The 25,223-nt window shown below is 50.0% G+C and overlaps 13 protein-coding genes across 13 annotated transcripts; 8 read left to right on the plus strand and 5 right to left on the minus strand.

The window, feature by feature from the left end:
* Window positions 1-1,102: 1,102 nt before the first annotated feature.
* N7509_006233 (uncharacterized protein) lies at window positions 1,103-1,897 on the plus strand (the record flags this gene model as incomplete). Its single annotated transcript, XM_056630870.1, has 1 exon — window positions 1,103-1,897. The coding sequence occupies one exon, from the start codon at window positions 1,103-1,105 to the stop codon at window positions 1,895-1,897; it is 795 nt and encodes a 264-aa protein (XP_056490172.1).
* Window positions 1,898-2,729: 832 nt separating this feature from the next.
* N7509_006234 (hydrophobin family protein) lies at window positions 2,730-3,273 on the minus strand (the record flags this gene model as incomplete). The annotated part of the gene is made up of 2 exons (XM_056630871.1): window positions 2,730-2,786; window positions 2,839-3,273. 2 exons carry the CDS (start codon window positions 3,271-3,273, stop codon window positions 2,730-2,732), a joined length of 492 nt encoding a protein of 163 aa, XP_056490173.1.
* Window positions 3,274-5,452: 2,179 nt separating this feature from the next.
* N7509_006235 (WW domain-containing protein) lies at window positions 5,453-6,271 on the plus strand (the record flags this gene model as incomplete). The annotated part of the gene is made up of 1 exon (XM_056630872.1): window positions 5,453-6,271. The coding sequence occupies one exon, from the start codon at window positions 5,453-5,455 to the stop codon at window positions 6,269-6,271; it is 819 nt and encodes a 272-aa protein (XP_056490174.1).
* Window positions 6,272-7,202: 931 nt separating this feature from the next.
* Window positions 7,203-7,991, plus strand: N7509_006236 (ankyrin repeat domain-containing protein; the record flags this gene model as incomplete). Its single annotated transcript, XM_056630873.1, has 2 exons — window positions 7,203-7,452; window positions 7,555-7,991. The coding sequence occupies 2 exons, from the start codon at window positions 7,203-7,205 to the stop codon at window positions 7,989-7,991; spliced, it is 687 nt and encodes a 228-aa protein (XP_056490175.1).
* A 286-nt stretch (window positions 7,992-8,277) lies between these two features.
* On the minus strand, window positions 8,278-10,022 carry N7509_006237 (putative ceramide glucosyltransferase; the record flags this gene model as incomplete). The annotated part of the gene is made up of 3 exons (XM_056630874.1): window positions 8,278-9,582; window positions 9,636-9,795; window positions 9,889-10,022. The coding sequence occupies 3 exons, from the start codon at window positions 10,020-10,022 to the stop codon at window positions 8,278-8,280; spliced, it is 1,599 nt and encodes a 532-aa protein (XP_056490176.1).
* A 528-nt stretch (window positions 10,023-10,550) lies between these two features.
* N7509_006238 (H3 histone acetyltransferase RTT109) lies at window positions 10,551-12,209 on the minus strand (the record flags this gene model as incomplete). The annotated part of the gene is made up of 1 exon (XM_056630875.1): window positions 10,551-12,209. One exon carries the CDS (start codon window positions 12,207-12,209, stop codon window positions 10,551-10,553), a length of 1,659 nt encoding a protein of 552 aa, XP_056490177.1.
* A 1,655-nt stretch (window positions 12,210-13,864) lies between these two features.
* On the plus strand, window positions 13,865-15,136 carry N7509_006239 (uncharacterized protein; the record flags this gene model as incomplete). Its single annotated transcript, XM_056630876.1, has 2 exons — window positions 13,865-13,979; window positions 14,154-15,136. The coding sequence occupies 2 exons, from the start codon at window positions 13,865-13,867 to the stop codon at window positions 15,134-15,136; spliced, it is 1,098 nt and encodes a 365-aa protein (XP_056490178.1).
* A 440-nt stretch (window positions 15,137-15,576) lies between these two features.
* N7509_006240 (mitochondrial 54S ribosomal protein bL19m) lies at window positions 15,577-16,379 on the minus strand (the record flags this gene model as incomplete). Its single annotated transcript, XM_056630877.1, has 3 exons — window positions 15,577-15,667; window positions 15,737-16,117; window positions 16,180-16,379. The coding sequence occupies 3 exons, from the start codon at window positions 16,377-16,379 to the stop codon at window positions 15,577-15,579; spliced, it is 672 nt and encodes a 223-aa protein (XP_056490179.1).
* Window positions 16,380-16,619: 240 nt separating this feature from the next.
* On the plus strand, window positions 16,620-17,783 carry N7509_006241 (uncharacterized protein; the record flags this gene model as incomplete). The annotated part of the gene is made up of 2 exons (XM_056630878.1): window positions 16,620-16,713; window positions 16,786-17,783. 2 exons carry the CDS (start codon window positions 16,620-16,622, stop codon window positions 17,781-17,783), a joined length of 1,092 nt encoding a protein of 363 aa, XP_056490180.1.
* Window positions 17,784-18,084: 301 nt separating this feature from the next.
* Window positions 18,085-19,972, minus strand: N7509_006242 (uncharacterized protein; the record flags this gene model as incomplete). The annotated part of the gene is made up of 4 exons (XM_056630879.1): window positions 18,085-18,177; window positions 18,247-18,924; window positions 18,987-19,375; window positions 19,432-19,972. 4 exons carry the CDS (start codon window positions 19,970-19,972, stop codon window positions 18,085-18,087), a joined length of 1,701 nt encoding a protein of 566 aa, XP_056490181.1.
* Window positions 19,973-20,041: 69 nt separating this feature from the next.
* N7509_006243 (uncharacterized protein) lies at window positions 20,042-20,452 on the plus strand (the record flags this gene model as incomplete). The annotated part of the gene is made up of 2 exons (XM_056630880.1): window positions 20,042-20,334; window positions 20,434-20,452. 2 exons carry the CDS (start codon window positions 20,042-20,044, stop codon window positions 20,450-20,452), a joined length of 312 nt encoding a protein of 103 aa, XP_056490182.1.
* Window positions 20,453-20,541: 89 nt separating this feature from the next.
* On the plus strand, window positions 20,542-21,471 carry N7509_006244 (uncharacterized protein; the record flags this gene model as incomplete). The annotated part of the gene is made up of 2 exons (XM_056630881.1): window positions 20,542-20,762; window positions 20,823-21,471. The coding sequence occupies 2 exons, from the start codon at window positions 20,542-20,544 to the stop codon at window positions 21,469-21,471; spliced, it is 870 nt and encodes a 289-aa protein (XP_056490183.1).
* Window positions 21,472-22,170: 699 nt separating this feature from the next.
* N7509_006245 (Hid1 family protein) lies at window positions 22,171-25,111 on the plus strand (the record flags this gene model as incomplete). The annotated part of the gene is made up of 5 exons (XM_056630882.1): window positions 22,171-22,266; window positions 22,345-23,661; window positions 23,717-23,960; window positions 24,019-24,521; window positions 24,593-25,111. 5 exons carry the CDS (start codon window positions 22,171-22,173, stop codon window positions 25,109-25,111), a joined length of 2,679 nt encoding a protein of 892 aa, XP_056490184.1.
* Between the last annotated feature and the right edge of the window lie 112 nt (window positions 25,112-25,223).

The following is a 25,223-nucleotide window of genomic DNA, read 5'->3' on the forward strand; positions in this document are numbered from 1 at the left end:
AGCAGGTAATGAGCTATTTCTCACATCTATCTTTTCTGAGCCTCTCTTATACTTTTCCTGTTTCAAATGTGCAGCTTAAAGGGATAACTATTCGGAGACCAGCCCAACACGCCATGTCATCCACGCTGATGCACACGCCGAAGCTAATCAGACGATGCTAAATGTTTCAGTACGGCCAAGACACCGCTATTTCCACAAGGGATTGACTCGCACGCGATGGCTGGGGTCCATGCGCGGCATTCCTTTAGGTGGAGCTCTCTTGTGCCTGAGATCGACGATGACCAGGCCCGAGCATTCCACCGTCCAGTGCGACGCCAACCGTGCCCGAGCATTTGAACACAATAGCTGGTGAATGCCAGGATAATAGCGCAGGCAAGTGACTGAGGGCGATCTGGATCGCCGAGCCGCTCATGTCAGCCAGGGGCATCCTTGCATACGCCCTTGAGAGATCCTCTGGGGAATGCGGTCCTCCGGCCCTCGCGATTGGGCTTGTCTTGATCAACTTCGCAGCTTTAGGGTGGATCACTGCAAGCTCCGATCATGGGAGCTTTAATGCGTCTGCCACGGTGATGCATGAGATCATGTTGATGGATGTGCCGCCTTGTCACTTCTTTGTACAACAGATGTACAGAGTAGATGCGTTTTTTTCGAGTACCCAAGTACATTCACTTCGGGGAAAGTACGAGTACTTGGGGAACTGTTAGAATGTAGAATAGCCTGATTGATTGATTGGTGCTCAACGCAAGTCCGCCTCGTGCATCACTTTGGCTCAAACAAATCCACCTTCAGACTGAACGCCGACCGTTTCACAACAACCATTAGCGCAACACGATCCCATCATTCTATATTCAATGGCTAGCAAATCTGTACAACATCTCTCACATTCAAAGTACCTTCCCACATATCTAGTACATGCCTAATCTCTACCGTAAGTTCTGTACTAAAGACGTACTGCACGTACAATGCAGCAATCCCAGCCCAAGACACCCCTTGCCCCAGCCCCAGCGATTTAGTTTATCAGCTATACTACCCCCCACGTCCCAGCACCCCGAAAAACCCTCAATCTCAAGTACAAAAAGAGATCAATCCTCCAACATCAATCATGGGCTTCATCTCTTCTGTTGCTCGTTGCGTACGCGATAACAAGCTCTCCCGCAGACTCTCCACAAATAACAAACCACAACGTCTGGAAGACGACTACAACGACTTAATCAAAATTTCCTCAAATACAATCTCCCTTGCTCGAGCTGAAAGCATGGCGTCAGCTTCGACAGCTGTCCACCACTCCGCCCACGAGCCCACGTTTCCGACCGCCGACTCCCCGATTCAACATCAACAAATGACTCCCGCGCAGTTGAACCTGAGCATTCAGATGCAAAATCTTTTCGACAACGGGCAGCTTCTAGATGATGCGAATAACAGGGCCGCAAGAGCCTTGTCGAGACCCGAGTATCCAATTCTCAAGCTCGACACCGTTCAGTCACCGTTCGATACACCACCCAGAAAGTTGCAGGCTCCCCTCGAGACGGGAGAGAAGATGGTGTTGGATGAGAGCAAATATTTCAAAAATGGCTACTTGAAGCGCCAGCGAGAAGAGAAGAGCAGTGATAATGTCGGGGTGGAGAAGGAGAGCGGGAAGAAAGGTTCCAAATTACGTCGTTCGATGACTGGCCTCTTTCGAAAGACGTATAGTTTCAAACTACCTCGATCACCAGTGTCTATGAAGACGCTGCGTCCCCCAGCATCTCCCAGGTGGATCGACGTAGATGCTTCGAGCTTGGCAGACAAGGAGTGTTTGGTTTCGGAGAAGGATGAGGAAAAATGGCTGGAGGCTCATGGAATTGGTGGAGGGCGGGATATTGGGATCTGGACTAGCGAAGGTGTGGGAAGAACCTAGTGATATTAAAATTGATTAAATAAGGAGTTTGTAAATAGATCAACAGCTGGACGGTAGAGAAACGAGGCTGTCCAAGTCAACAAAAATAGTCATATATGGCCACCAATGGGACCACTTTTTACCCGTCGCCGAGGAACCTTAGTTGCGATTTAGTATATAACTAGTCAGAGGCTCCACACCCCTCCCTCTTTAGGTCTGAAGAGCTACCAGCCCAGGTTCGGACCTGACTGCCATATTGTGTATTGAAAAGTGGCACAGGCAAGAGATAAGCTTGCAGAACTACAAGTCTTATTTGATGTCGAATTGGATCTTTCACCTGAGTATAGTTCCAGACTGAAAGTTAAGTTAAAAGAGAGCTGGTAGATGAATGGCTGTTTTGAAGATGCAGTGATCCAGGGAGGTGATTTCAACTCCAATTAAGAGGAAAATAAAGTCTACTGGGGAATTGCTGCTGATCATGAAGGAATCTAGAGCAAATCTAATGGATTAAAGATATATATGCGAAAGAATACCGGGATAGACTGCAGCTAATCCGGTTCCAATGCACCAAAACAAGAAGCAGAAGCATCATGCCAAACACAAGCATAAAAAAGGAAAACAGTCTTCTTTCTCCGAGGGGTGCCACACGACACAACTAATGATACACGGGCGCGAAAAGATCAGATCGCCTAACTATTCCAAACAAATGCCAGCACCTCCGACTTTACTTCCCCGAGAATCGATAACAGCTCACTTTAGCGCTCGTGCCGAAAACCTGATACCCAGAAGGGTGACCAGGGCCGACGTAGAGACCAATGCTTCTCGCACAATGCCAGAAAACATGGTAAACCACTTAGATGATGGAGCCAAGGGCGACGCAGGGCAGGCCGACACCGACGAGGTCGGAGTTCTGTTGAAATGTTAGACGTGGCAATCAATGAGTAGAAATGGGTGAAACTTACGGCGCTGGAGGGAGAGTTCTGGCAGCAGGCAATGTTCTGCTTGCACTTCTGGTTGACCAGATCCTGGATGGGGATGGCAATGAGGATGGGGATCTGGAGATCCAGCTTGGAGCACTGGTCGAAGAGACCGAGACCGTCGGAGCCGGATCCAGCACCGATCAGGTTGCCGAGGGTGCCAGCAAGGATGCCAGAGTTGACGTCGGTGGTGTCACCGGCGTAGGTGGCCTTGTTGCAGCAAGAGAGCTGAGCCTGGTCACCGCACTTGGCCTGGGCCTGCTTGACAGTCATGTTATCGGGGACAGGGAAGCGGACGTTGGTGTTGCCCTTGTTGCCGACGCCGTTGGCGTTACCAACACCGCCAGCAGAGGGGCCGGAGGGAGGAAGGGCATAAGCGGTGGCAGCGAGGGCCAGAACAGCGGAGAGAGTGAACTGCATTATGTCGGTGGGGTTGGGTTTGAACGAAAGGTGTTCTCGGAAGATATGATTTTCTTGAGAAAGAAGAGAAGACTGCTCAGAAAGAGATAGTTAAAGAGAGTGATGCGTGATGAAGAAAGGAATAGTTGGGCGCTGAAGGAAGACGCTTTTATACATTTCAGTGGTGGTATGTGGGCTCCTTAATTCATTCACTTAGAGCCTGTTTACTTCCTCCATCGTAATCTCCTCCTCGGAATGCGATCGGTAAGGAAAGGGAAGGGAGGATCACTCCACTTTCAGGGCCTCCTGGTATGGATCTACGAAGCCTGTTAGACTCTCTTCACGCGCCGGGTCATTTGGCCTGGCATTCTTGCGCTCCGGCCTGTTCGAGAACTCTAGAACCATCAACACTTTAGCTTTGCTTGTTTGTTTATCAATATTCTGATTCGGTATTTTTTCCCCATTGATTTAGACCGATGATAGTGTTGCCTGTTAGTTTTGAAATTATGTTGGATCATCCAAAACATATCTCTCATTGGATAGTATCGAACAAGGGAGTTTCCCCGAATAGCCAATGGTTCTTAATTTTGAATCAGGTACCTTATTGAGTAGATCATTTGGGCCCTGTTCCTGACCCAGCCCCCGCAGGGAGGCATCCGCTGGTGGTCTCCTCCGCGATGACCCTGCAGGCTCTCGGGAACTAAGGCATGTAACCGGGCCCTACAAGCCAGAGAGTGGTCAGAAGCGTGCTACTCAGCGAAAGTACCCCAAAACATTGTGGAGGGTGGTGACGCATGGTTAATCTTGCTGCAAGGGAGCACGCCCATCACCCACTTGCCGGGCTTCAGCCATAGGGATGTCTTTCCCGTCCTCCCTTCATTGTTTCACACCCTTGGGCCACAAGGAAGAATTGAGCACCGCAACGCTGCTTAATTACGTCTCTTCAGAGGCCCAGGCCGGACTATGTGAGATCCAGAGTCACAACAATAGATTGAGGATTGTTAGCCTCCGTCGCAGGTAATATCCTCAGCCCTAATCCGCAGTACCAAGTGTTACAAGAGAGTAGCGTTCATATTCCGGAATTCTTTTCCTTGGTCCATACATGGACTGACAATCCGAGACCCCTGTTCCGGTTTGCCTCTACTTGATCCCCTACCCTGATACATAGTTGTCTAGTCGAGCATATGTATGGTTCTACTACTATGTACATGCAAATCAGGTTTTGTCCTTTCCAGCGGAATGGTAGAAGTTTTTGCAATTCTCGACTGGCAAAGGCCAATTTATTTGAGCGCTAAGTTGTTCAATCATTTACAGCTATCTTAGTACTTGGTAGTATCTTGCATAGTTCAGTCAATAATTTCGTTCTCGAGGTAAATATAGACGTAGTATGCAATTCTGGATAGTTCACAGTTCACTTGAAATTATTCTGTCCGGCAATCATGATTCTCTTAAACCAAGAATTTATGAAGTAGTCCAGATCGGAATTATATGGCTTCCATGGTTTATAATGAGAAAGGCTTGGATTTTTCGAAGTTGTTAAAGTTGCTCCCAAGTACCCTGGTGCCCTGGCGATCATCAAACATTGTGGTAGTCCTGGAGTACATTATTTTTTACTACTAGTATGATTTCACGGGCATGCCCAGGTGCACTATTTACAAATTTCATTAAAATACTTTTGATCTGGGCTTAGAAAAATTGTAAATGAATGCTCAGGTAATACAAATAGTTGGGATGTCTGCCCAGGTGATCCTGAGCCTGTTGGCAGGTGTACATCCAAGATGGCCTTACAATCCATGGATGCCAGTGGCTGTTGTCGATATATATACTCGCGTGGGTTCCAGGATTAGTAGTAGTAGTTAATGCCGCAGTGCTAGCCCTCCAGACCAACCTTTTTGAAGAACCTTGACACCCATCCCGAGTCACATTTCGGGTTCTAATTTAGTCTACTGTATCTATCAAGAAATGACATGGCATTTTTTCTCAAGTCTATAGTCAAAATTGAAAATTTCTACAGCTTGAATCTTATGCAACTATTATCCAACTCGTACGTCTTGAGCCTTGCGCCAGGGCGGTGAGGATTTGGGCGCCGCCCATTGGTTTGGAACATTAACCGCCTCCCCATGCAGCAACGCTCCCGAACCTGTGCATCTCCTAGTTCTCACTCAAGAGGTGCCCAGGTGTGTGTTGACCGCTACCTAGGATGTCGGAAGCTTTACAGGATACCGCGACTGCTGCGGAGGAGCGCGCCGGCACTTCTCCAGTGCCGTCGCCGCCGCAGGCCGTCGTCGAGCAGAAATCCGAGACGCAGATAACAGCAACGAAAGACCACGATAACGACGACCAGGATACCCCGGAACAGGAGGAAGACGAGGAGGAGTTAGAAAACGACGACCAAGAAGAAGCCAAAAATGAAGATACATCCGCGCCTCCCTTGCCCGACGAAGTCCCTCCACCCCTCCCCAATGAAGCGCCGCCCGGCCAAGGCGAGGACGATGGCTGGGAACCCGTGTGGGATGCCAACAACCAGGCATACTATTTTTTCAACCGAATCACTGGATTGTCACAATGGGAGAATCCTCGCGTGCCCACCGAAGGAGCTCCAGCCCCCGAAGAACCTTCGGAGAAAAAGGCGCCCGTGCTTGGTGGCTACAATCCCGCCATCCACGGTGACTACGACCCGACCGCGTCCTATGCGCAGCAGTATGAAGTACAAGCACAAGAAACTGGTGGTCCCGCGGCTGATCCGACTGCCGCGTATGGTGCTGCCGGTACATTCAATCGTTTTACTGGTCGTTGGCAAGCTGGATCAATCAATTCGGAGAACCACAGCCAGGATAACAAGTCCTTCCGACAAATGAATGCGTTCTTCGACGTTGACGCTGCGGCCAACAACCATGACGGGCGGAGTTTGCGGGCGGAGCGAAGCGCTAAGAAGCTCAGCAAGCAGGAGCTGAAGATGTTCAAGGAAAAGCGAAGGGAAAAGAAGGAAGAGAAGCGCAGAGCATGGCTACGGGATTGATTCGTTTGGCTTGCTACTCTTATCACCTCTGCTTCTACTCATACACACCATTCGCATCATGGGGCTTTTGATACCTTCCACACAGGGCGTGGGGTTTGGCGGCGTTTGCGCATTCTTGGGTTTTCTGGCATGCGAATAGAGGCAGTTTTGCCGAGGCTCAAAGGCTTATGCTGCTTTTTTCGCATTTGTAACATTAATATTTAGCACAAAATCTAATTGGTTGCATATACACATAGAATTCCTGTAACAAAAATAGCCTTGACACTTTCTGCTCGAGATGATCTCATGGCCCGACCTTGTGCCTCTAATATCCACTTAAGAGATACTTTAATGAGTTATGCTAGTTTATGATCAGATATATTGCACTGGACCCGACAAGAAACCATTAATGACAAGCTTTTAAATTTTATAGATGGCCCGCCCTAAACGGGCAACCCCGCCATCAAGTCACGTGCAGACCGATATCAAAGTTTCTGCGGCGAGGGAAGACTTCACAAATTCAAGAAATCTCCAGATTGCGTCAATCACAAAAGGTACGATTTGTGGCTTTGTGTCCGTTATATTCAAAGCATGCGTGTTATTATTTCTTTCAAGCCCAACCCCGGTCAGAGTGTGGTAGAATGGCAAATCCAATGCATCACCGATCAGTGCTCTTATCATACTCCTGCAATCGCGGGGATCCTCGCGATTGATGACAATACTTGCATGATTGGGCTGTGAACCCTTGACTCAGATCTCACTACTCTCCATTTCATTTCTCCCGACTTGTCTTTTACACCCATTCACTGGCTTATCTTCCAATTCATCTACTAACAACCCACTAGCGCATATTGAATTCTTGTCTGTGGCGGCAGAAAAAGAATCAACGAACCACTTTCCACGAAGAAGGACCCGGAATAGAAAAACAGATCTAGCTAAGGTTTCTTTCACCATGGCTTCCTCTGATTCAAAGCCCAAGCCTACTGTGCCCATCGCACTTCCTACCGAGTCTATTGATGATCTCATCTACGATGCCCGCGCAGGCGATCTGGAGGCCTTGACGGCCGATGTCGCCAGTCTTGCATCTCAACATAGCTGCTCCGAGGCTCAGATCGTCGCATCTGCCATCGACATGGAGGACGAGAGCGAGGGAGGCACTGGATCTTGCGTGTTGCATTTCCCTGCCGCTAATGGCAACATTGGTATGTTGAATGCCCTTTAATCCATTTCCTCGAGTGTTCATACATACACACTGTATGCACGCATGATATATAGATTATACGTCGTGCTGACTCTAGTACTAGAAATTCTCAGCTTTCTTCTCCAAAAGCTCTCCGCTGGAGGTGTCGCCCAGCGCACGACTTTCATCAACCACACTAACCACTCCGGCAACACACCGCTGCACTGGGCTGCCTTGAACACGCACCTGGAATGTGTCAAGGCTCTTGTCGAAGCTGGTGCGGACGTCGCTATCAAGAACGATGCCGGCCACGATGCCGTGTTCTTGGCTGAGCGCGCTGCTTGGTCTGCCTCTGCGGAGGTTGTCGAGGAGAACGAGAACGGAGACCAGGAGATTGAGATGACCATTGGCGGAGATGAAGGTGAGGCCCAGGGTGAGGGCGAGGGCCAGCAGTCGGTTGGTGAAATGTCTGCAGGCAGACAGGTTGTTGAGTGGCTTCTCAGCTCGGAGAAGTCTGCTGGCCTGGAGAGTGGTGCCAAGGAGGGCGAGAGCTCTGCATAAATGAACTTCTGTGTTAAGTTGGTTCACGGATTACATTCTTCTCAAAATTTGGCAATATCAATAGACAAGGACTGGTTGTTTTCAGCTGGTTCAAAAATATTCTATCTTACTTCGTTTCTAATGAGGACGTGGAACCTTCTTTTATTTTCTTGAGAACCTTGGAAATTTAGCTTGGAAATGCCGGTAAATGCAAAATTCTATTTTTGTTTGGGCCTAAAAGTATGCGTGCAATATTCTACAGCCCAAGACCAGTCAACCGGACGCCTGTCTATAAAAACATCATGTATCAATCACGTCGGACTTTTCTCACCTTGCCGTCCATATTTTGTGGCGAGACAGCGTCGGTATCAATTTCCCTAACCTTGGCATCAAATCCAACCTTGAAACGCCGATCCCGCCAGACAACAGTCACACCGCCGTACACAGCAATGAGCCAGATGGGCAACGCGAGAATTTCTCGGCCTAACCAACTGGCAAACCACTGCAGGAAAGTGCGACGGGTCGTTTGAGAGCGGCCTTGAACGGGCCGTGCAAAACAAGGCGTGTTATCATCCAATTCGATCGCTTTGGCAGAGTGTAATTTAACGTAGAGGGTCCAATCGACTAGAATCCAGAACGCCATTCCCAACGTAAAAAAGGCAAAGAATGCGGACCAAGTGGACAAGTTCAAGCCAAGCTCTATTCCTTTGCGCTCCATGTACGGTGCCAATGCGGTCGTGACGCCCCAAGCGCCGTACATAGAGCAAACAAATGACTCGGTGCCAGGCTCGACAAGTGTTGCGAGCAAGACGGTGAATTTGCGAACGCGAAGCCATCGAATTCGACGCGCAATATATCCACGGACACTCATGTTTGCGACAGGTTGTATTGCCAGGTCTCCGAAGACCATGGCGTGTTTGCCCCAGTGCTCACCGAGCTCTTTTTCCTCACGCACCTTTCGGCGCCATAAAAGATCCCCGATGAGGTGGTCTTCGCAGATATTTTCAGAGAAGTAGTCGATGCCAGGATAGCGGGGCTCGGGCTGGGCAGTCGATGAAGAGGTAAGATAGTCCAAGTGGGAACGGCGGAACATGTTCGATTTACCCACAATGCACGGTGCGACGAGAACAGTGTTTATGGCGGTGTACATCTTCGCGTGGGCGGATGAGAGAAACAGCTCCTCCAGACGACCGCCTCCGGTAGCAAGCATACTTGCCAGCCCGTCTTCTGGCCGGCTAGAGGATAAGGCGATCTCGGCTTCCGTGGCCTCGGGACGAGCATCCAAGAGCGCTTGTCGTTGCTCCTGAACATTGCTTTCCCCCGTCACATCCACGGCCAGAGGCAGGTGATGCACAAACTTGTATTTCTGGCCGGGGGTAGCTCCAGTTCCACATAATTTATCCACCATCCGGGCGCAGACTCCCTTCCCAACCCAGACATTGCAATCGATAATCCAAATGATATCACCCTTTGCTTCACGGTAGGCCCGACTCATGTTCCGGACCTTGGGATTCGGTCCAAGTGCATATGAACCAGACTCGCTGCCCTGCAAGAGGGGATCTTCCTCCTCAATATAGACTCCCGCGTCGACATCTGGGAAATCGGTGATCAGCTTACAGAGAGCAGGTAGGCTGGGTCCTTCCGTGACTCGACGCAGAGGCAGACGGTCAACTTGTCGCGCGGATATTGCTGTTGAAATGTCGCTGCGAGACAATCGTAAAGATGTGGCTCAAGGCCCTTAACAGGACGAATCGCGGTGACATGGGGAGCATTGGGATCGGACGCCAGACGGGAACGGCGCGGTCGGCGCAAGAAGTGTCTCCATCTGCAATGTCGAATGAGGGGTTAGCTAGTGGTCTAGTCACCCTTTCATGAACTAGAGACAAGCGGGAATTGAGCATCGGGGTAGAGGGCATACATCTGGAAATAGCCCAACGCGCACACGGCCAACACGGCGATGTACCAGATCAGACCAATCCAGCCCGCCGCGACGGACACGGACACAGCGCCATCGGTGGGCGATTGGAGGAACGGCAAGGTCGGCACTAGCATGAAAGATGGAGGGAGGGTGCCGGCAAGGCGCACATTCTAGGATCGTGGACGAGGATAGAGAGAAAGTCCAACTTCCGTTGGGTTGGTGGAGAGGTCTACGAGCTGATCAGCTCGGATACGGCGGATTTCTTTTTTGCCGGGCCGCCGCCTTCAGGTAACACGAGGCTATCAACACCTTTTGTTTGTTTTTATATTCATTGGTCCGAGTCTTCTTCTCCATGGCCTTCATTTTATTTATTCCTATGTTATTATCAATTGCACTTATTTCGAAATACCGTGACTCTGATTTTATACTCCCTTGCTGCTTACAATACACCGAGGGACATCATACACATGTCCAATATAGTACAAGATCCCGCTGTAAACCAGCCCAACGTGATTCATAGAGAGAATATTGATTTGAACAGCGTTTTTTAGATCGAACGAATAACAGAAATCTCCCCATTCCAGCCAGATGCAAAAAAGCTTCCCTCCATACCCCAGAAACTCCAAAATTCCAAATTAAAACCCAAAGTTCATATCGTAATCTCACGTCTTCTTCTTCTTTCGTACCAAACCTGCATTGAGCACATTCACAGGAGCTGGCTGAGATGGAGCAGCGATGACTCCATCTGACTCACTTGGCTGCAATGCATTACCATCGATGTTGGTGCCTTGACTTTCTGACTTCTTTCGCTTGCGGATGAGGCCGCTATCGAGAATGTTGTTTGTCGCTGCCGTCTCACCATTGGTCTTTTCAGGAGAGTGGGTGCCCACAACCTGCTTGCCCCATGTAAGCTGGTCGGCAAGAGATGCCACCTGGTCGATGTATTCTTTGGTGCTGGTGACAATTTCTTTCTCGTTGTAGAGATTATCTAAAACGCCATCCATCATAATTTTGTAGTCGGCATCGCTTAAAATGACTTGTCCACGTCCGGCTTCGGGCCAGTAGAATGGATTTTCGTCGGTGAATTGTGACGTCGAAGGCCGGTCAAAGGAGGACGGCAATCCTTCTGGGACTTCGAGTAAATCTTCCGAAGGCGTCGGCTCTGTGGGTTCATTCGGCGATGTATTGTCCGTCTTTGACTGCTCAGGGGCTTCTTGGACCGAGACATCACCAAAGGAGGGGTTGGGAATATCCGGAACGGTGGAAATAGTTGGTTCTGATAATGTACTGCGTGAACAACTGGCCATAGTTGTCGAGTTCATCAGGCCAGGAGGGTTGATAACAAGCCATAGGAATCCAACTAAACGGCCGGCCGAACACTCTTGCCGGAAAGACATCATCTCCCAGAACTGGTCCAAAGACCGAACGCTTCGCCACAGGCCAGTATTTTGAGGGGCGGCACCCTCACTCTCACCCTCCGCTGGCTCGGGTAGCTCATCATCCAGATCGATCAGGAAGCGCGTTTTGGGATCGTCTGGAAGCCGGGGAATCAAGCATCGCGGTGGAGCCGAGGGGTTATGAACCATTTGCTTGAGAGGATAGCTACTCAACCATCGTGGACGGTCCTGAGGGTCCGATTTGGCAGTTGCTGGGAAGAAAGTACGGGTTTCAAAGCGATCACACCCGGGGACAATCAAATAAGCTGTCGCAGATGCCTTGGCTGCTTCACCCATTTCACTCTGTTGCTTGGAGTCCTGGGAGACGGACTCAGGCTCATGCTCACGGAGAATTGTATCGGCTGACCGGCACCACCACTTGATAAGGCCGCGGTCATCAAGGACATGCTTTTCGGCGTTCTCGATGCTACCTGGGAAGAGATACTGGTTTTGGGCGCGTGCGAACAAAGAGATCACCAATCGGACCCCCGGTCGCTGATGTGTGCGTGCCAGATATGATAGAAATGTGTTTGTGACCAGTCGCAGCACTGATACCTTATGGGGAAGCTTAAGCAAGTGCAGTAAGCCCGTTGAGTCCGCCTTGGAAACGAAGATAGTCGTCAGGTGGGTCGTGGTATAGACCAGCACCTCCATGCCAAAGACAATAATCTCCGCACCTTCATGCTCCCCATAACCCTTCGGTGCGTCAATTGAGACCGACAGGAAATGATTTTCGCAGAAAGTTGCCTCTGTAGTCTGGCCCGGTGCAGCTGCGAACAAAGCTGCCGAAGGGGCGGGAGTGGATGAAACATGACGGACGGTGATCTGGGCACCGGTGGGGAGCACCTTGGCCAACAAATCCCCCAGATCTCCCTCCGCTGCCATTGTGCACCAATAAGATTGACAATCACGCTGTGTTGGACTGAGAAGTTGTGGAGCTGCTGAATCGATCGTGCTGCACTTTTCCGGTGCAGGACGATCACGTGAATGGCGGAGGGAATGGGTGGCTGGGAATGAAGAGATCAATAACAAAAAAATAAAAATAAGAAAAGAAACATTTGGTGCTTCTTTCTGATATTCAAAGTTTGAACCAAAGCATAGCATATTTGGTATTTCAGATAGACTGACTGTAGTAGTGCGAGTAGACAGGGTCAACTGACCAGCTATACGGATCTGCCAGCTAGTTCTGGAAACACAAAAGCCTGGCACAGAAGAACTTATAGAGCATTTTGGGTATTTGAAGGGATGCTTTTATTATAAAAGGACCAAATATGATGCTAGCACTGAGAGAAAATAAGTAGCGCGTAAGTACTAGTATCAGGAATTAATTATTCTATGAGCATTTAACTTTGAGTATCCCAAGGTTTCTCCTACTCAATAATAAATTTATTTTCAACGATATCTCATTGAACCAGCAAAAAGACTTGGAGATTCAGTTTGGCTATAAGGTAATTGACTTCCCTTGTCGTAGATTCACTATCGGCATGGTTCACCCCTTCAAATATTAGCATTGGCAATCATCGAAACGATCTGTTTCTCCCTCACGGAGTGTTCAGTGGGAATAATAAGACCAAAAGGGCCTTTTTTTGGGTATCCACCGTAAGTCCCCAAATTGTAGCAGGGTAAATATGATACTCATAGAAGTTGGGATCTAATTTATGATTTCTTTCCCAGCACACCAAATGCGGTGCTTCGATCATGGCCTCCAATGACTTTTCACTGATATCGAAACCACGATTTTCACGGCAACATCCACGAAAAAGTGCAGTGACCGATACCAAGCCTCACCTAAAGAGCTCGTCTCACGCCAGACTTATACAGCATCCACAGCGACGCCGAAAGCAGCCTTTGCGGCCCACACAGTCGTCGACTAAAATTGATGCATATACCATTGTGAGTGTGATCTCCAAAGCCCATGTCCTCTCTTGAAATAGTTATCTCTTGCAGATACTAATTGGTGCTTTCAATACGACCATTCTCTTGTAATTACTCATCCATATTCTTTCTGTTTCGCAGTTTTGGGTGACAGAGCTATCTCTTCTTGACATATTTCTCGCAATGGTCACTCGCCTGTGGACTTCAAGTAAAGTGCTCCAATAAAAGCTCAAAACCTATGTATGGTCACCTGCCAGGAATCAATTGACTCCACATGGAGACGCCTCTAACGGGGCTTAGTTAGGCCGAAATATGATAAGTCCGACTTCTACTCCATACGGAGTCTGCCGAGCTCCAAGGTTTCCACAAAGGTTGCTTTGAATAGCCCTGTTTCTTGAAACTGTATTGAAAGGGCTGGGTAAAATGTCATCCGCTTGAACTCATCCTAATTGGACCAGACATGCTGTGGATTTCGGCCCCAAGATGCTTGAATACTCAACAAGCCCTGGGTACATGCAGGCTCGGTTACATCCATGTTGAAGCGGGCATCCATAATCGTAAGCCCATCACACGATCGTTTCTAGTCGGAAGGCCGACTGTCCGAGTGCCGAGATGTTTTACTCAGTTACCCCCCTCCAAGTAATCTCTTGAAGGTGAAGATCAACATGCAGAAGTCCAGTCAAAAGCCAAGACGGCACACCCCTTTCTCCACCGCGTCGGGCTTAATCCACGCCGTCAAAGACCGAAATGTGTCATTCCTACTAACAGTAAATGCGACGAGTGCGCTAGGGCCCTAGTAAAACTGCACAGAAAACTAGGAGCTGCAGGCTGATTTTGACAAGTTTTGATGGATCGAGTATACTCGTACTATATAATCACGCCATCAGCCCCCAGAGTGTAGTCATTTTCACGCTCGCTCATTGCTCCCAGCCCAATTAAGCTTATTCTACATAGCCCTATACCATCCATTTCCTCGACCATGGCTATCTCCGATACCCCCCCCAGCGGCCAGCACTAGTCCCGCCACCCCTCGCCGTTTACTACTCATCTCGGTGCCCCGCACCGCTTCCAATCTTCTGTTGAAGATTTTAAACATTCAAAATCAACCCCAGTTTCACTCCAGCCCAAAGGGCGGGTACTTCTTCTATCCCGCATTCTCATCTGCGGCCCAAAACGGACATTTGGCCAAATCACCCGAGCAATGGTCTCAAGAGGATAAGCAATCCGTGAAGAAGGGTTTCCAGGGATGTCTGGAGGCCCTCGAAGATGAGTCTTCGGTGGCGCAGAAAAACAACAAGGCCATGTTTGCCAAGGAACATGCATTCTGGTTCTTTAACCCGGCTGCCCTTCATAAGATGAGGACTGGTTGTGAGGACCACGAGTTTTTCAAAGAGCTCCGGTCGGATATGCCTGAGGCCTACGGCCCGAGCAGTTGGTCTCCAGGCAACGAGACCATCTTGTCCGATGAGTATATGCAGTCTTGGCAATATGCTTTCATTATCCGCCACCCAGCTCTTTCCTGGCCATCGATGTACCGCGCGATGGTGAAGATTGCCAAGGAAGGGTACATGGATGAGGATGGGATCAAGGGTTCGTCGTTGACGAACATGACCATGCACTGGTCTCGTATGCTGTACGACTGGTGCCTGGAGCAGCCGGATGTGTCAGTTGCACCACCTGTGGTAGATGCTCACGATCTCATCCACAGCCCAGAGATCGTGTACAAACTTTGCGAGCAAACCGGCCTAGACAAGAGTGCTCTGCAGTTTGAGTGGGGTGGCCAGAATGAGCAGAAGAAATCCGATATTTGGGCTTCTCCCGAGCCAGATGTTGATCAACAGCAGCGTGATATGCATCGCCGTGCTGCCTCGATTATGCTCTCGACCCTGGAAGACTCTAAGGGGTATCGTCAAGGACAAGGCACCCGTGAGCATTGACATTGACGCTGAAGCGGCCAAGTGGAAGGTCGAGTTTGGCGAGGAGGTTGCTCAGATGATTGAGAAGGCCGTGAGAGATTCCATGCCTGATTATGAGTATCTCAGGGCTCGTCGAATCACTGTGTAATGCCGGCCTTTCCACACTGCGTGTCCTGGTGACCGACAAGAACGAACTGTACATGCCTAAAATATTATAGAATTGTCAATATATCATTTCCACTCACCCACCAAGAACATGAATTGATAGGGATCCCATTCCAAGGTTCCGTTGTATCGATCAATCGCAATAGATATTATGTTTTACATGCATGCGCGTACCGTGGAAACCAGATACCAAAAAGAGCAAGTCATGAGACGATGAAAAACAGATTTGTTTAATATAGACAGATAATAGTACACCATTGGATATGCAAAAGAGACCACGCTTAGTCTTTGTCCAATTACCGCTTGTTTCCACCCAGGAAGGCCCTCTTCTGGCGAATGTAAGCAGCCACAACATTCTCGACACTGCGGCGGTCGTGCTTGCGGGACCTACATAAGCGAATTAGTACCATAATAAAGACTAATGTATAGGTTAGGTAGATTGGAAGATCGACATACCGCATGTAGAACAGTCTGGCGCGGCGAGGCTTGCGCATGGCACGCTGGACGATTTCGACACTCTGAATGTTGGGGTTGAAGATCTTAACGGACATCTCGACACCAACACGGGTGAGCTCATTCCGCAGCAAGACGGAGGTGTCGATGCCGCGCAGCTTGATGCTCAGGACGACGCCGTTGAAAGGGTCGCCGTTCTTGAAGGTAACTCGGACAATGTCGCCGGGCTTGACACTGCGAGCGTTTCGTCGGTAATCAAACAGAGCCTTGCGGTCTCCCTTCGGATCGAGAACTGTCATTTGCGAATCGGTAACACTGGCGACTGGATCCTTGCAGGCGGTGCGAGCAGACGGGGCGGAGGGTAGACCTTGACAGGCTTGGGGCCTGGAATTGGATGACACGATTAGCAAAGACGAACCTGACGGATCGTTTGAACGACCAAATACACACCATTTTCCGGCTGCATGCGCTCAGGTAATTGTGATAGGAATTGCTTGGGGAGGTTCGGAGGGAGAGGAACGCGCTCGGGGCGCTGCGAGTAGATGGACGAGATGAATCGACGACCAATTTGCGGCTGAACAGCCTCCTGGGTCTTGAGCAAAGCTCTCAGACAGCCCAGCTGCCGCATTGTTGGTAAGGCCGCCATGGTCGTGATGTTGCTGAGAGAGTTGACAAAGTCGGCGTTGAGTTTTGGCGCGGATCGGCAGAATTTCCGCCAAGCCTCGACTTGGTCCCGTCGAGATTCTTCTCCGCCTCCTCTTTCTCGCGCATCCGCGTTTTGCTGGCCATTGAAAACAGTCTGTTGAGTGACTGTTCTTTGCTACTGTGAATTAATTGACCAAAGCCTCGCTACATCGTCTCTCGAATTATTCACATCCCCTCCATCATGGCGCAAACTGCCATGGGTAGGCTCTTTCGCTGGCCGGGCACCCTCGGCCAGTCGATGGCCTTTTCGCAAGTCCGCAATTATTCTGGATCAGGTAGGCTATTGATCCTTGAGTTTGCAATTGGCTCTCGTCCATTTTCTAATGGTTGATTTTTCCGATATACAGCTGTGCCCACTTTCACCCCGACCTCCTCCGCCGAATTGGACCAGGCCCTTGACCGATTCCGACAACAACTTTTTATTCCTTACGGTCTTCCCAGGCGGCAACGGAGAAGCATGTTCCAAGAAAAGCATGCGCAAAGACTGATTCACGAACCCATCACTGTCAGCATCGGCGAGAATGAGCAGTTCACTTTGCGACCCATGAAGCTCACCGATCTGCCAACCAAAAAGGAGGCTCTGAAGGTTCTCAAGCTTATGGAGGCTGCCAAAGATTACAAGAACCTCGTTCCCTTCATGAGCGGCCTGGGATCGGCCGGCTATGTTCTCAATTCCAACCAGTGGGAGCACCTAATTCGTGTGACCAACAAGTCTAACAAGCTTTCTGTCATGCTTCAATGCGCCAAACAACAAAGCCGCACCGGCCTGCCACTACGAGGAATCGACCTGAACAGACGCTTGTTCTTTGAACTGCACACTATTGCCCAGAAGGCGGAATACAAAGGCGGAGAGGTGAAGAAGGCCATGGGGTTTGCGAAGCAGGCGATCGAATTGATTGAGGCAGACCGCTACGTGGACCAGAACTGGAAGCCTGCACCGACCAGTGACCCTCTGGCTCAACCTTTTGTCACTGGCACTTTGCTGGAGCTCGCCGCTTCCCGGGCGATTAACGAGTTTGGTGGCAAGGACGAAACCAATGAAGTCATCAGCGCTGCCCGGAAGCTGGTCCATTCCAAGCTTTTGTCCCGAAATGAAACTGCCCCTGCTAGTGAAAATATCGGGGACCAAGAGAAGTGGCTTCAGGAGACTGTCCCGATTTACAATGGACTTCGATTGAGTCTCTTGGTCCATGGCATTGCTCTTGACAAGGAGCTGCACTCGTCTCTTACGTCCAAGCTTGCCAAGGTCAAGGCCGCACTCGAGGAGCAGATGGCTAAATACTCTGCTGAGGGCGCGAGACGTCCATTCAGCTATGACACCTTCCAGGCTGCGCTCAAGGAATAAAGGAGCGAGAGTTGCATTTTTGTACGGGTTGTTTTGGCTTTAAAAGCATGTATATTACCTTCATTCCAAACTCTTTGGAGTTGGTCTTGTATTTCATAAAATGGAAAATATCGACTTGAATTGAGCATCGCCACTGGCGCTTTTGTTAAATGAATCCCCGCTGGGCGCTGATGAAATATTTCGAATCCTGAACTGATATTGCTAATTGTCAAATGGCAATCCACCAATGATTTCTACACAGCATGGATTGAAAGAAAATGCAAATTCCGAAGGTACAATGTCCCCTCGATGCCAAGTGAATTTAACTCAATTCCACTGTGTTGTCGTTGCTGATACGGACACGGGTGGGCAAAGTAGTTTTGCCATCAACCACAGCGGGACCAGCGACAGTAAGCTAGAATAACGAGGAGATTAGACATATCACAGACAGACGGTACGGATATGAGAGATATCGTGAGCTTACCTGGCCTTCAGGCAACTCGTCCGACCCTTCGTTCTCAGAGACATCGGTCAGTGTGATTTCAGTGCTACTCAGTGGAGCGCCGAAGTGGGCAGGTCCACTAAGGCACCTGTAGTCAAAAATATTTGTTTGGGCAATGGCACCCGCGATGCCAGGCCCAGTCAGCGCATATACAATGCGAGCATCGGTGAAGATACGGAGTTCGGTTAGCTGCTCCGAGGTGAGGCGAACAGAGGGATCGGCATCAACACGGTGGGAGATACACAGCAAGCGCAAGTTGTCCAGGGATAATTCGGCGGTTGGGCCGACTCGACTAATTTGGCTGAGAATGTTCTTCGAAGGCATGTTGCCACCATCCAAGGTTCGTGCCTGCACCCAGCGACCAAGGGAAGAAACCGGTCCAGTATGAGGCTTCATGACACGCTCATGATAATCGGACATGGTGTGGGAGGATGCGATGATTACAGTAGGGGAAATTCCAAGGGTGGCAAGAGCGAAATCGACATTTTCGCCGGCAACTGAGTTAAGGGCGATGGAGGCGTTGCAGTAGAGTGCGTTCATGATCTGTAGCAGGGGATAGGAGCGAGAGAGGGAGTCGATGGACAGAACGAGATCCGACGGGGTGAAGCGTTGGTTACGAGGGAGCGCAGAGCCCAAGGCCGCGAGACCAGCAATCAAGTTCTGCGATAGAATTGTGAGCAACAACATTGCTGGACTTTATAGGAAGAATAACAATAACATACCTCTGACCGGAAATCGATAAATTGACCGGACGTAGAGGAGGACGGCCACACGGTATTTACAGCAGGAGCCGGTGTGGTTGGATCGTACTCGGGAACATCCAGGCCTGCCAGGTCCTTGTGCTCTTCAACAAGCTCGTGCCAGACAACAGCGTTCAAAGTACCCTTGACCTCCTCAGGAACATCGTGCCAGTCCATATGACGGTTGCCATACTTCGCGACCCAGACGACGAGGTCAAGCTGCTTGTTACCTGTGGCGACGATAGACAGGTCGAGTGAGCCAGCCTCGGCAATCAGGGCATCAGCCTTGCAGGCTTGTAAGTGTGCAGACAGAGTCTCCGCCGGCAAGTTGTGGGGCACAATGACAGTCTTATATCCATAGAACGAACCAGCTGAATCATTCAGATGTTAGCACATAGTTTAGAATAAATCATCATCGGGTATTTACCAAAGATAGACGCAAGTAACTCGACAGAATCAGTAAGACAAACAGCGACGGTTTTGGCATCAGACTTCTGCAGCTCCTTTCCAACTACATTCATTTCCTGGGTGACTTGAGACAGAGAATGTTCGATGGAGTTCTTGCCGAGCACGGTGAAGATCTTTCCCTGCTTGCCAGATGCAGATCCATCAGGGTTCAAAGATCCGCGCAAGGCGGCCTTCCAAATATCACGCAAATCACCCCGTCGACCGGCGGTATACTTGGGAGTACCGGGATCCTTGACATTCAATCCAGATCGAAGCGGGAAGCCATATGGAGTCTCCAAGCAGCGGTATGTTGCGGATTCACCGGAGTTTCTAATGGGAGATGCAGTGGACTGACGAGCGAGGAGAAATGGATGAACGTCGGGGTCCCGGGAAGAAAAGAGCGAATAGAGAGCGAAGGCACCGAGAAGGCCGGCGAAGAGGGTAGAGTATATGTTCCAATCAGCCAACACATTTGACAGTGCGGAATCCACCTGTTCAATGAGTGACGCTTGATCCGCCATTTTATTGACAGGGTAAAATGACCCGGATAAGTGCAAGTGCTTGAAGTGCAAGTGCAAGTGCAAGTGACAATGCAAACAATCCGATTGATGACAGACCACGCCCCGGATTATAGCTATGACGTTGAGGGGTTGTGGCGCGTGCGGCGTGTTCGGGTCCGGGTCAACTGGAACGCCGGGCGTCTAAATTCGCGTGTGCGGCGGCTTTTCGAGTCGTTCCAGCCACTTGCGATCACAACAGAGTCCCTCCTGAGCAATGACCATTTGAATCCCACCCCTCCTTTCCAGACAAGGGGCAACGGCAGATATCAATGCCCATGTGTCTCTACTGATTTTTACCCCCTCCCCAATTACGCCCAACAAAGGTAAGTCAAGGTAAGTCCAATCTCATTTCCGCGAAAGGTAAGTCTCGTGCCCATCCAAGCTACCACAACGATGGAGTACCCATTGACAAGGGCTTACAGTCTTTTTTGCTCGGAATAGATAGCCATTGCGCTGCTTCACCGTTTCGTCTCAATTCAACCTGCTCTTCTTGACCTTATTTTCCCCATTTTCGACCGACCACTTCATAAATGGCCTCCCAATTTCTACCCTCGACTCCCAAACCCGCTACGCCTGTTGTGGCTCCTGGTTCAGCGTCGGGCACCCCGGGAAAATGGCGCCATCCTCAGCTCAACGAGATCGTGAGACGGCAAGAAGCCTCAACTTTTGGCGATAAGAACCTGAGGAAGCTCCTGTGGAACGGCGGCGTTTTGACCGCGACCTGGATATTCGGGGATCTCTTCCAGACCTAGTAAGTCAAGGGAGTTATACATTGCCATGGGGGTGGAGATTCTGACAGATTTCACTCTAGCTCGCGTCTACTTGTCAGCGCCGACCCTAATTCCGTGTACAACTACCTCCCGCTGTCACTTCTACAGCTTTATCTTCTTATCAACGTCGGCTTCGCGCTGTGGCCCCTCTTGCGATCCAACGACGACTTCTCCGATATCCCCCTCACACCTACTCAGCGGGCACTTCTGGGTATGGACCCTAACGCAACACCGCCTGCGACACCAGGGACAACATATGTGACTCCTCCGCGGTACCGAGTGTCTACCTCGCGCAAAGGCAGCCCCGCGAGCGCATCCGGTCACAGTCCCTCTTCTCCGCTCTCCACAAACCCTGGATTGTCTGGGCGACGAGTCTCGTCAGGCCCCTTCTCACCAGCATCGAGTCCGCTTTTCCACAAGAATGTCGTAAACGAGAGTGGAGCAGGTGGTGGCCGGAGACAGAGCTTTGGGTCGTCTTCCCCTCTTGCTCGTAGCAACTCGTTCAACAACTCCTTCGGCAACTCTTTCGGCACTTCCCTTGGAATCTCCCTAGGAACCTCTTTTGGAGAATCGACGATGGCCCCGAGCACCCCTTCTCCTCTTGCCGGCAAACGTCAAAGCCTGGGACTGAGCAACAAATGGCTCTACGAGCGCAGCAGACGGTTGTCTGCAAGCAATGGCACTCTGTGATGTCTGAATTTCATGCCGTTGCTTTCATATCTGTTTTCTTCTTTTTTCTTCTCATCGGCTGCGTGGATAGGAGTTTGTAGAATAGGTCAGGGTTCATTAGCGCTCCATAATCAACAACAATAATTCTAAAGCATGTGCCAATTCAACAGTGAGGGTTGTAGCCATCCAGTTGTCCGTGAGCCGAAATTTTCCTAGTTAAGATATACTACTACTACTCTACTACTACTACTACTACTACTACTACTACCACCACTAGTGTTGTTACCTCCAAACTAGTAATGAATCTACTAGTAAACATCGTTCGACGCAGACTTGAACCCAGGCAGTTAAAATAAACAAGCCCGCAAGTAGTATGTACCATTCAACCCTAACCTGGGATGACATCCATAGAGGATATTCATAGCCCACTCTAAATCATTTGAAGGTCTCGTGGCTATCAGTAGGTACTACCTAATTTTCCCTCGTCAGCGTTGGAGTACAGTACCTACCTAAGTAGTAGCAGTAATACTACGAGTGGTGCCCGGCGCCGCCTGGGCGGCTCGGCAGATCTCTCATGTGTCCCCCAACTCCGCAAACACGAACCAACAACCAACTTGAACACTCTCGGTTTGGACGCCTACCTTCCTTCTTCAACCGTGGACCTTCCTAGCGATTCCAACTGCATGACTCGCAGGCTGTGAGAAATCAATATTCCAAAAAATGGGGGCATCGGAGTCCAAGCTGGTCTTCAAGCAGGGTATCTTCCGCCTCTCTGAGGAGAAGGAGATCCCCGCAGATGACCCCTACTGGACAAGAGTACGTCATTTCTATCTCAAGCTGATCTTATGCGCTCTACTTCTGTACGAGAGACATTGTGACTGACTATGATGGCAGTTTTGGGAGCTCCCTGAATCCACCGAAGATGTCTTCAGCTTATTTACCCCCGCCGATATCCGTCGAACGCGAGACAATGCCCTCTCCAACTTCGAAACCCTACTCCTATCAGTCTCCTCGCGTCTAATAGTCCTCAAGAATCACCCTTCGTTCCCAGATCCAGACCTGGCCCCCGAGCGCGATGCGCTCAACTGTATCCGCGTCCTTACTCGACTCCTCCCCTTTGTCTACGAAGCCGATCATCTCGAAGGATGGGAGGAGAAGTTCTTCTGGACACGCCGCAAGAAGAAAACCAGACAGGCTCAGATAGCTGGCGAGGTCCTCTTTGACGAGGCTGGGCTGGAAGACCAACAAGATGGGGATTCCCCCCGTTCGGAGGAATACGAGGAGGTGAAGCCGCTCGCCGAGGAGCTGATTGACACACTCTTTGATTTGCTGTTTTTTGCGGATTTCACCATTCCAGTTCTCCCAACGGCGAAGAGCAAGATATCGTACTCGATATGGCAGAGTGGTGTCGGCTGCAACACAACAATGGGATCCAACAAAACCTTGGAAAGTAACCGATGTGAGATTCTCCGACTTCTCCTCACCATGACCGGCAAAGCTATGTACCTACCGTCAAACACCCTCCCGGTTCAAGGCGTGAAAGCGATTACCTACATCACCACTTGCCAAGATAAGCAATCTGTTTTGACCCTACTCTGCTCTCTTCTGAATACGGCTATGAAATACAACCCTGCATCATGGAGAGTTCCATACGACCATGTGGTTTGGAAAGATCCCAAGCAGATCATGGTAATATACTGCCTGCAGCTTCTCCTGGTTCTCCTCCTGTACCCTATTCCTGAGGATGGTCGCGGGTCCCCGCCAAAGAACTACTATCGTCATTACTATGGAAGATTACATAGACCCCAAGACTTCCAGTTTCTGGTGGATGGTATGACTAAGATTTTGAACCAGCCTATGCAAGCCACTGCTTCATATCTTCCTGGCAGCCAAAGATCGGTGAAATGGGCCCCAGAAATTCTGGTTCTGTTCTGGGAGACTCTGCAATGCAACAAGCGCTTCAGATCATTCATTATCGATTCCAACCGATCCCATGACTTCATTATCCTTTGCGTCTTCTATGCCATGGAGTACAGAACCGATCCTTCAAAGCAGGGCGTGGTGCGCTTGTGCATATTCATTCTTCAGACAATGAGTGCAGAGGCGACGTTTTGTGAAAGTCTCAACATGAAGTTCGAAGCTCAGGAGACCTTGCCACAATCTATCAGACTGGTCAAATTCCGAGGCTCTTATGCCGACTTCCTGATTATTGTTCGTTGTTTCCCATTCTTGAAGGTTGAAATAATCTGCTAACCATATCCATTAGTCTATCCACACCCTCATGGCAACCAGCAAAGGAAAGCTCGATACTGTTTATCCAGCTCTCTTGATGATTCTCAACAATGTGGCCCCTCACATCAAACGCATCTCACCCAGTGCCAGTTCCAAGGTCATCCAATTCTTCTCTTCAATGTCTACCCCCAGCTTCTTGTTGGCGAACGAGACAAACCACACGCTTCTTGCAGCGCTCTTGGACTTTATAAATGCAATTCTTGAGCACAACTTCACAGGTATGTTTCCTTATTTCATATTTTTCCACGTGTGTGTCAGCAGCTCTGACGATTCCAGAAAATTCGTACCTTGTTTATGCAATCTTGAAGTACAAGCAGCGCTTCGAGGCCGTACGACAATTCACGCTAGAAAGTGGCCAACAAGAGATTGAGCGTCAGAAGGAGAGGTGGAAGGCCGGAGCGGCCCCTAGCGACACACCTGCAAGCCCAACTCTTTCGCAATCTGAGGAGGATCTCCATCTTCCTTCGGGTGCTCGGTCGCCTCTTACCCAAATCCCGGAAGAGAACAGTGCCTTTGCGATCGGCGAAGATGACTCTGACGATGAAGGACCACACACACCTTCTCAGTCTTCACCATCAGCACAAACATCACGCAGGCCCTCAATTGCATCCACGACCGACGAGACCAGCTCGCAGCTGCGCGGGATGTCCGAAAAGGCCCGCGGCAAGAAGCCTGCCGGACAGCCGTCGTTCTCGCGCCAAAACAGTATGACTAGTCAAACTAGCATGTCTGCTTTATTCTTGTCATATTCTTCGGCTTTCACGCCCACTGTTAGTTGGGTAAGTTTTAGGAGTGGCACTAATTGCCGTCCTTCCATTCTGAGTATTTTCGCTGACGTTTTTAATAATAGCTCGAGTCCTGGCTTCCGGAACTGCCTCTACACACCATTCTCACCATCATCTCCGCCATCGCGCCTCATATCCCCGATGCAGCACTGCAAACTACATCCAGCCCCGAAGCCCGTACTTTGATCACGAACCTTCCGTCCTTTGCCGAAGAGCCCCAGGTCAAGGGTATCATCTCAGAGCCAACCCCGACTAGGGTTCAATCATTTGAATGGTCCGCCCTCTCGATGGGTTGGTATGAGTCTCTCCTGTGGGGATTCATCTTCTCCAGCGAGATGGTCGTCGGTACAGCCGCAGGAGCCACACCAGGAACGGTGGGTGTGTGGAATGGTACCGGAATTCGCTTATTCAGGGTGCAAGAGGCAGCCGCGCAAGGACCGACCCTGCTTGCTCCCAAAGGAGCGGTTGATGCAGTTGGAAGCAATCTTGTTCAGCGCATCGGCAACCTCAGTCTACGCGGTCGCAACTCCACGTCCCAAGAGCCACCGGCAAGTGGCTCATCTCCAAGTATTCGAGAGGTTTAAGATGCAAGAATTATTGATGTACATAACCCGGTGACAGCACGATATGAATTTCCCTCTGGATGACTATGACCTTTCTTTGTATGGATATATAGGATTGTTATTTTAATTTTAT

This window comes from Penicillium cosmopolitanum, assembly GCF_028827165.1.
Source record: "Penicillium cosmopolitanum strain IBT 29677 chromosome Unknown utg000006l:49.0-5199605.0:1.0-5204138.0, whole genome shotgun sequence".
NCBI lineage: Eukaryota > Fungi > Ascomycota > Eurotiomycetes > Eurotiales > Aspergillaceae > Penicillium > Penicillium cosmopolitanum.